Source organism: Fulmarus glacialis, unplaced genomic scaffold, assembly GCF_000690835.1.
Source record: "Fulmarus glacialis isolate BGI_N327 unplaced genomic scaffold, ASM69083v1 scaffold17104, whole genome shotgun sequence".
Lineage (NCBI taxonomy): Eukaryota > Metazoa > Chordata > Aves > Procellariiformes > Procellariidae > Fulmarus > Fulmarus glacialis.
This window is the reverse complement of record NW_009207594.1, coordinates 16,724-27,067: the sequence shown is the minus strand read 5'-3', so window position 1 is coordinate 27,067 and position 10,344 is coordinate 16,724. Positions and strand designations below refer to the sequence as shown.

Below are 10,344 nucleotides of genomic sequence, written 5' to 3'. Positions count from 1 at the left end.
GCTGTATGATGAGATATGTATGTACCTGGTGATGATCAGTCCTTGTGTTCTTGCTTGGAAAATCTAGAATGGCTTTGTTACAATGCTGCTTGTAAATACTAATGTAGATTTGCCAGGCTTCTTTAAGTTGCTGCAACATATAGAAAGAATCTTCACCGTAATCTTTGCTGTTGCCTGGATGATTTTAAGTCTGTAATAAAACACTGACTTAATATTTTCTTTCAGTCTCCAGAGGGTGCTGAAGGCAAGGATGCAGCAAAAGTAACTAAACAAGAGGCAAGTATATTTCTTTTTTTTTTTTTTTTTTTTTTTTTAAATTTATTTTGGCATGTAATTATTTAACTGGAGGTCTGGAGTGTTGGATATCAGAAGACTATGCATTGTTCTGGCACTTCTAGTTATGTATTTTCAGTCGGAATAATGACAGTAAACCACGTTTGTAGCTTACTTGGCATAATTTGGTTTTGGTACACTGAGGATTCATATAACTGACTAGTACACAAAATAAATTTCAGAAACACTTAGGGCTTTGATAGACAAGCTCTGGTGGATCTTGTGGCAACAGTGTAGGATGTTACTGCCTGGAACTGTTGCTCTGTCTCTAGCAGAGAGGGTTAATGTGCACACCTCAGCCAGTCTACTTCAAAACTATTCTTAGCTTAAGTGACTGATGGAAGGGTGTCTTAATTAAGATACCAGACTCTAAACTGGAACAGCTGACACATTTGTGTGTTTTCTCTGTCTGAATTTGTTTTAAGGGCACAGTAACTTCTGTCAGAGAAGGCAAGGAGATAGCTTGGTGATACCTTGACCTCTACAGTAAAGTTTGCTAGTTTGTTTGTCACAGCCCTTAATATGAATTTAAAAAAAAGGTAGAGAATTATGAGGATTAATTTTCTTAGGTTGTCATCTTTTGTGGCAGCCAAAGTTAAATCAGGACCTTGAAGAGAATGGGTGAATATTCAAATGAATTAACAATTAATTGCTCTTCTTGTAAATCTTTGAGCATATTTGAACAGGAAAAATAGTCTAATGAAGTTTTACACTTTCTGCATTGGGAAGTTGGTTGTTGCAGTCTGGCAGAAAAAGATGGTACAGTGGAAATGTAAAAATATTTCAAACAATAGTAAAGTTTACAATAAGCTCCTGAAAAAAACAGGTAGAGTAAAAAGGAGGTCTGAGAGGAATAGATTTTGATACCTCAGTATCTTCCTATGGAATTTCTTAGAAGACAAATTAGTTTCTTTTTCATCAAGTATGAAAAGGCTGACTAAATAATAGTAAAAATATAATCTCCTTTGCTCTGAATGAATGTTTTTCTCTGTCCAAGTTTAAATATTATTTCTTCAAGAGCCAGAAAAGTAAAAGTTCCTTCCCCTAAAAATTTGAGACCTCATAGCTAGAATAAAGAAGAAAGACCAAAAAGCTTACAGAAATACACAGGGTCTCTGGAGAGAGCCCACTGACTCTGAAATATGAGAGCTCTTAGTCTTCAGTCAAGGTGAGATAATAGTGGCTGATGATGCTACAGAAAAAAAAAAAAAAAAAAAAAACAAACCAAACCCAAATTAAGATACTCTCAGTAGACACGCTTGTAGCTCTTAGTGTGTGAATGAGGAAAATAGTTGTAAGATTAGATTAAAACTGTGGGAGCTGTTGGAATAGGCGGAACTCACGTAGGAGGGGTGGTTTCAGTCTGAAACAAAACAGACCTATGTGGATGGCACTGAGAAGATCTTCTGAACTATTTTAAACTAAACATCTGAGGGTAGACTGGCAAGTCCTTGAGAGCACATAGGGCGAAGTCAGAGCTCCCTATCAGGCAGAGAGCGGGGGCTAGCACAGAAGCCATAAAAGTTTGCATGTGAAAAGGTAAAGAGCAGTCTTGAGAAATAAAGCCCTGTTTAACTCATGCCAATGAAAACAGGCAGTCAAGCCAAAACACAAAAGCTGCAAATCTAAATCTAGGCAACTTGGACTGTCTGGCTTTAAATAGGGACATTGATATAATGGGCAACTCAGAAAGTTGTTGGGACACTGTGGCACCAAGGCATAAATTGTACAGTGTTGAGAGCTAAGTTGCATTAGTGGTAGAATGGTTTTCCGTTACGTGTCTTTAATATTTCTCTAGATTAACTGTATCAATAAGTACGGCAGAATCCTTTATGGATTGCCAAGCCATGTGTAAATGGGAAGTATGTAGTGTAGAAATTGTGCCAGGTATCATCTGGCCACAGTAATAAAAGTGGCAATGGGATGTTAAGGGAGATCAGAGAGGCTCTGAGGACAGAAGTAGTGTTGATGGAGATTTCAGTTACCCTTCAGAGATTTGGTAAAAGGCACGGGATGGTATTACAAAAACAAAAAAGTTAAAACTATAGATGCTTGCTTCCTGGAGGGACAAATCAAAGGACCAGTAAAAGGATAATCAGCTTTTTATTTGGTCCTGAGTAGTATATAGGAGCTAGTTAAAAAGAGAGTTGTCAGAGAACTATTCTGTAATTGTGACCATAATATATTCAGGTTCATCATCCTTGCAGGAATGTAAGTGCAAATAAACTCTGCTATGGTAACATTTGATATCAGGAAAGGGAATTTTAATAAAAATGATAGCCTGTTAAACGGAGCAGCTAAAAAGTTTAATGGTTTCAGGTGGCAGAGAGACGTTGTGGTACGCCATGCTAGAAGCTTGCAGAAATGCATATTACTTTTCAAAAGCCCCCCTCGCCCCCCAAAGAAAAACCAGAATGACTTAATAGCAAAATAAGGGAAACTTACGAAAAACAGTGATGAAACTCGTGCTATGGAGAATTCTTTTGGAGATTCTCATAGTGGAGCCTTTTCTCATGGGCGTAGAGTCTGTAGGACATTCTTTAACTGAGTGTGAGTGAGAACTAGACAATATTCAACAGCAATTGCCAGACTGTTAAGTGCAGTATGTAATTTACTGCTCGCATTGGCCTCAGTACCAGAGTAACTGAAGGTGATGAAATGCTCCTGGGACTTTAGATAAGGGATTCTGGAAAATAAAGGCTGTGAGTCTAACTTGCAAAAGTAATTTAAAAAAAAAAAAAGTATATGTGGACATACTTATCATGGGAGAGTTGACATGGATTTTGCAGAGAGAAGTCATACTTCAGGCAGTTGAGTTCTTTGAAGAAGTCAACAGGTATGAGGATGATAGCATGCCAATTGACATCGTTCACTTGTGTGTAAAGAACACTTTTTGATAAGGCTCCCCAAGCAGGTTCTTAAAGAAACTAAGCTAGAATGGATTAAAGAATTCCTAAGAATTGGTAACAGATAAAAATATGAGAAAAGAGTAGGGAAGAAATAGTTAATTTTCATAATGGAGGAGGATTACCAGTGGAATATTGGAAGGATTGATAGGGGAGACCTTATCACCATGTTCCAGTATTTAGAGGGTGGCTACAAAGAAGATGGAGACTCCCTTTTTACAAGAACTTGGATGGAAAAGATGAGGGGTAATGGGTACAAAATACTCCTGGGGAGATTCCGGTTGGCCACAAGGGGAAAATTTTTCACAATGAGAACAATCAGCCATTGGAATAATCTCCCCAGGGAAGTGGTGGATTTCCCCAACATTGGACACTTTTAAGATATGGCTGCACAGGGTGCTGGGCCATCTTGTCTAGACCGTGCTTGAGGTTTCTTCCAACCAGGTATTCTATGATATGTGTTTGGGCTTGTGCTGCTGAATATATTAATTAATGATCTAGAAGAGGTACTGGAGAAATGACAGAGTTTGCCGAAGTTTACAAAAAATTATCAGGGTAGTCAGAAGTGAGAGAGACTGAGAAGGCTGTTACATCACTGATAACTGGGTGATAAAATACCAATAGAAATCCAATATGGAGAAATGCAAATTAATACACGGGGGGAGGAGAAGACTGTGGTGGTCACTGAATCAGCTGTTAATCAGGGGAGATATTGTGAATTCACAGTGAATAGTTACTAGAAAATGTCAGTTCTTCTAAACAAGAGGTAACTAGAATATAGGAAAAAATACTAGAGGACAGAGTGCGAAACATCAGTGTATCACAAGATTAATTTGTTGTGCTCCCAGATGTGGGACTACCAAATGAAGTTCTCCTGACTCTTCCTTAAAAGGCCATGATAGAATGAAAAGGATACCAAGTATAGTGGGACAAACAGAGGATGCAGAACAGCTTTAAAAACAAACAAACAAAACCCCAAAAACCCCACAACCTACCAACCAACCCAGATTTTCTAGGATTCTTGACTTTTTATATAGCAGAGGCATAATAAAATCATCAGTAACACAGAGAAAGGCAGTTAGGGAATTATTACTTCTATAACCTGAAAACAAGAGGAATCTAGTGAAAGTAAGAGGCAAGAAGTTTAAAGGAAAGACAACAGAGGGGGAAAGTTTTGCTTTTTCTTTTCCACACAGTGCATAATCCTATTACGGAACTCATTGCCACAGGATGTTATGGAAACTGAAAGTGTGAACGGGTTCACTAGGTTATTAGTCAAATTCATGGAGAAAATTACCCTTGGGGACTATTAAACACATGATGTGGATATAATACCCAGGTTGGAAAGTTCACAACTGTAGATTGCCAGAAGCTGGCACAGTAGCAAAGTGTTGTTCTCTGTCTGCTCCATTTCATAGACTCTGTAGGTGTTTGCTACTGGGCCAGTATCAAATAGACTATTGGGCGAGCTGCTAATTTCTGGCCTACTACAGCTGTTTGCAGGGGGACAAGGGTTCCAAAAGCACATTAATATGTGACCTTTGTTGACTTGACTGCAGTTTCCTCCTTATAATCAGATAACACAAAATACAGACAAACTCTAAAATTACTTACCCGTCAGGCATTTTTAAAGAACTGAGGGTTTATGCTGATTTTCTTATGGCAATACAAGCCTTCTATGAAACCAATCATGGAACAGGAACAGTTGGGGAATATGGGAGAGAATTATAATTTATCTAAAACAACATATTGTCCTTTAAAAAGTAGATGCTAACATAACATTCCAGTGCCCAAATGCTGAGGAATAGAAATCATCAGTTAAGAGAACAGATTTGTAAAAGAAGATGCCTTGAGCTAAGAGTTCTTTGATTACCTGACCAAATGAAATACTTTATTTAACCTGTTGTAAAATAGGCTGCTTAACAAGCAGTTGATACTCTAAATTGCCAAGAAAAGAGAGGTTTACTTTTTTTCTTTTGTTAATGATGTATAAATATTTGATAGCTAAAAATGTCTTTAGGTGTTTTTGACAAGACTTCTATTTTGCTGGATGCAGATCTGAACTACTCACTATGGCTTTCCACTAAGAATACTTAAATGGCTCCAATGAATACAAATTACTGCATTCTTCAGATATTAACAACAGCTTTTTCCTGTTGCAAGATGTGTGGAGCCATGTTTTTTCAGCTCAACTTAAATGCTTAATATGTAATTAAGAAGATACTTTTGATTCACTTTTTAAGCTGTGTTACATTGGGTATTTCTTTCCCTTTATTTTGGCTACAAGTGTGATTCCAGTTTTATGACATAGACCAAACTTTAACTCTGTTTGATAACCATGCTGTGTAACTGGATCATGGGTTCATCGGTTACAATGAATACAAAAGTACTGTGAGCAAACTAATGAGCTTACAGATATTTCTAAGACTTAACTCATCTTCAGTAATAAATTTATGACAAAGAACAGAGTGAAATAAAATTTAATAAGGAAGGTGTGTTGAAGTGATAAAGAAGGGTGGAGGAAAGCAGAATATCTGACTTTCTTCTTTCTTTTTGAGAATTGTGTTTAAATGGAAGAAATAATTCCTCTCATCCTGCAGCTGTCTTTGTGCACCTGGACTCGGATTGAGTGTGTGGGGAACTGACGAAGTGGAAGGACTTAGTTTCATGTTTTGAGATTTTAGTACTCTGATATCCTCTAAGGAAGGATGTTAACTTTATTCTGCTGTTAATCAGATGGTATTTTTACCCACTATTACAACTAGCATCTGCTAGATTATAGAAACATCATTCTAGGTATTTATGAGAAAGGTTCAGTGTCCTGTGCACAGGTATTCAAGCTTGCTGTATTTGCGAACCTTTCATAGAGCAGCAAGGGACTCGGCAGTAGTTGTAAAATGGGGGGAGGGGAAGTATTTAACCATATGGAGATTTTTATAATCATTATAATTCCTGAACAATTTTTATTACTGATTTTCACATGGCTTTGTCCCCTTAAAATTTTGATTGTCGAAGATGAGGAAGATGTGAATTGTGTTTGGCAACAGAGGTGTATTTTTGGTAGGGGCGTATTTTATGCTGTCACCATAAAATGACTGATATTATGTTGCTTTCGATACTGTTTGCTGTAAGCCTATAAAAATGTTTTCTCCTTTTTTTCTTTTTCTGTAGCCCACAAGACGATCAGCAAGATTGTCAGCTGTAAGTATGTATAACACCTCTTGGTATATACTTTTCTAGGCACATATGGTTTCTCAGACCAAACAGGTTTGTTATATTTTGCTTGATTCAATTTTTATTCTATGAGGGATATTTAAGAACTCTAGAGCTAAAGTTATCTGTGTTTTCTTGGTTTCAGGTTTCAGGTTGTTCTGACAAAAGATGTATTTCCCCACTTCAGTGCAACACTGTCTGTTATGTGCTGTATTGACTTCATACTGTTTTGCAGGCTGATGTTAGTTGTGGAAATGCAACTACTTCTCTGGGAAGGAGAAAGAGCTGTCCTTCAAGGACTTCATTTGATGCCGCTACTAGTATTTGGTTTTAGTTCCTCTTCTCTGTTAGAACATATCTGGCTTTTTTTTTTAATAGTTACTACTAATCTCCACGTTTTACTCTTAGAATAACCCCCAAATTGCTTTGACTCCTAGATGAGCGAGATAATGAAAATGGGTGTGTACAGTGATGAGGTGCATTTGTGCATTAAGGTTTTTCAGCCTTTTTCTAGATGCCTACTAATGAGCAGGAAGTAAGGGAAGGTGTGGGGTGGAGGTTGCTGGCTGGCTTCTGGTAATATGTCTAACACATTGTGCAACTAAAAATGTTTTATAGAAACCTGCTCCACCAAAACCTGAACCCAAACCGAGGAAAACCACGAAGGTAAATACTCTTCTTTTTAGATGCCATCATTGCAGCCCATAGTAAGCATGTATACTCCTTTGCATTGCAAACAGTTCAATTCACAGCGGTTTTTGTGAGGCATCAGCTCCCCTGCCCTCTCCGCAGCTCCCTGCCCCCCCGCCCCAGAAAAAAAAAACAAATTAGATCATTCTTTTCTTTCTGTTCCACCCCTTCCTGGCCTCATTACTGGCCCAAACAAAATGTCTTGCCTGTTTGATATGCAGACCATGTTAGTTTGTAGTGAATTCCTAGTTTAAGAAGAATCTTTACGTTTCCTACACCTTTCCTGAAATGTACAGGTTTGGTTGAGTAAGCTTTACCTGAGACCTAGTAATTTCTACAATAGGATTTGAGATTACTCTGTGCCATCCTGTTTCCTTGTCTAGAGGGGCAGTACTTCATTTCATAGTGAGAAACTCTTATCTGTTCTTGGAGCCTGGCCATTGCTGAGAATGCACAATTATAATTAAAGGTGAAATTAAATATATTTAAATTGAATGGTTTGGGTTTTCTAGGCCAGTTACACTCAAATTAAAATCTTATTAGTGTCTGAAATACCTTTTCAGAATTTCTGCATATAAATCATGTACTTCAGAAACTGTAGATTTATTTGTGCCCAAGGGGAATGTTAAATAAGGGCAATTGCTTTATTGGAAAAAAACATACTGCTGGAAACTGAGTCTAGCATGCCTCACACTTACATTTTTCAAGTCCTTTTATTGGTATCTCAGTTGGGCAAGTATCAGGATACAAAGTCCATATGTGAAAGTAAAACTCTATGACTTTGAACACTTTATGATTTATCAAATGAAATTACCAATAAAGTCTTGCTGAGCCCATCGTGCTCCCCTCTTAAGAAGAGTATTAATAAAGAAGGGAATATGGTAGCTTCTATAGCTTCTTGTACATGTTGTGAAATGAGCTCGGTGTTATGATGTCAGTCTAAGCTTCATGAGAGACATTTGAAGCTCATTTCAGGCTACTTGAATCCTTTATGACATTATTCTAAGTAACTTTTTAATACCGTAATCTGCTTTTTTGCAAACTCTAACTGGATCACATTTTAAGGAGTATATTAATCTTCGTCTCCTAAACAGAAAACAGCAAGTGTGTACTCTGAACCTACTAGTAAACAACTGAAGATGGTACAGATTTGAGACCATTTTTTAATGTTAAAAGCTTGCAAATTATGGATTTACTAAGTCAAGTCCTTAGCTTCCTCTTTCGTAGGTGAAGAGTTAGGACTATACTCACACCACCGATAAGCTTGTCAGTTAAGCACCACAGCTGCTGTGTAACATTGAACCTGAAGGGTGAAAGGAGTAATTCAGGCTGCCCTGGAACTAGGATTACTGACACTTCCTCCTCACCACCCTACTCCTGTATGTGTATCGCTGGGGGAAGGTAGTTAATGAAGAGAGACTGACCTTGATATCCCTGTTAACAGCTACTATTGCCATTTTGCATGGAGAATCTGGAGAAAATGATCACATGGAAGATCTCCACAGCGTTTATCAGAACTACTTTACATACTAATGTAAAATATTCAATTAAATACCATTTAAATTTTTATCCCATTGCACTTAAAATCCTTAACCTATGTCTCTGCTAGCCTTAGATCACAAATATAAATATGTACATAGAGCAATGATTAAAAAAAACTAGACTTCAACATATGGATTGTTTATTTAAGAGCAAATCTCTAAGCGAAACTGTAGCTGTTAGAATAGTTCCTTTTGATAAATTCTCTGCTTTGTGTTGCTGCAGATGGATTTTTATCAGTGTTTGCCTCCCTAGTGTGTTGGTTGGTTCTTTCATTGACATGGAATGAACATCACAGATGTTATCAAACTAACAAAAGGACAGCCAACAAAAATGCTTAATTTTTAAAATCTAATTTAATATTTCATGTTAATCAAAAGTGTAGTGCTGTTACATAAACAATGTGTTGTTTGTGCTTAGCTGAATAAGCTTTCGATATACTGTAATTGGATTTGTTCGTACGGTTATCTTGTATATACCTCTGTATATACAGCTCAGCTCTACCAAAATGGTTTGAGGGGGTTTTGTATCCGTGTAAATTATCAGAAACAATAAAGATGCAGACATCAGCATTTTCTGGAAATTTTGAGAGTCTCTGTATAACTTTTGTGGATATACGTTTTCCAGGTAGTCTTTAGCTGGTTTTCTGTTTCAGTCCAGCACATGCAGCTTGCCAAGATTTGCTTTTTAGTTCACATGAAGGTTTTTTTGATAAAGACATAGGGTGCTGGCTACTCATACAATGTCTATGCCCATGTTTTTAATCTTCTGTCAGAAGGAACCTGGAACAAAGGCCAACAAAGGTGCTAAAGGGAAGAAGGATGAAAAGCAAGAAGCTGCAAAGGAAGGTACTACACCATCTGAAAATGGTGAAAATAAAGCTGAAGAGGTACTTTCCACACATACCTCCTGCTGATTGAATCAGTGTTTTTTAATTATTCAGCCTTTCAGAAATTGATAGCATGTTCATAATGTTTCTTTTTATTGCCCATAATGTTATTGCAGATTCGCATCTCTCGCCCAACTGTTAGTGTTTCAACATCCAGAGGTGCCTCACCCAGCACACTGTCAGTAAAAGGGCAGATTGAAACAGTGAAAGTTAAGGGTACAGTAGAGCATTCAGCATGTGTGCAGTGAATAGAAACAGATAGTAGTGTGGTGCTTTTCAGTATGAACAATGGAAGCTGACAGGTAAGGCTTGTATTGCTTTTGAAAAGCTGGGATCAATAATTTAAGAAAAGTGTGTGAATGTACCTGTTATGTTTGTGTAAATGTAATATGGACATAGGTTTGAAACTGAGCTGTTGCAAATAGGAAATCAAAGGAGTAAGGGTAGTTTGGGTATTTAGGTATGTAATGGCAATTTACTATAGTAATTAATTTCTTCTTTTCTTCTCCACAGGCTCAGAAAACTGAATCTGTAGGTGACAAGAATGAATGAAATATCATGAAAAATTTGGGTTGATTTTATGTACCTCTTGGACAACTTTTAAAAGATATTTTTATCAAGTATTTTGTAAATGCTAATTTTTTTAGGACTATGATAGTTGACATATTAAACTGTATATGAACATTTCCCTTCTCATAACAGTGCTTTTAGAAATTCCCATTGTTGCCAAGTAATATAAATATCAACTTAATATTGCAAGGTATGTGTAAAATT

The 10,344-nt window shown here is 37.1% G+C and overlaps 1 protein-coding gene across 1 annotated transcript; it reads left to right on the top strand.

Annotated features, from left to right (window-relative positions):
• Positions 1–225: 225 nt before the first annotated feature.
• Positions 226–10,122, top strand: HMGN3 (high mobility group nucleosomal binding domain 3; the record flags this gene model as incomplete). Its single annotated transcript, XM_009576184.1, has 6 exons — positions 226–276; positions 6,411–6,440; positions 7,071–7,118; positions 9,457–9,570; positions 9,687–9,779; positions 10,084–10,122. Coding segments are annotated over 6 exons (375 nt in total), but the record flags the coding sequence as incomplete, so codon positions are not given.
• Positions 10,123–10,344: the final 222 nt, after the last annotated feature.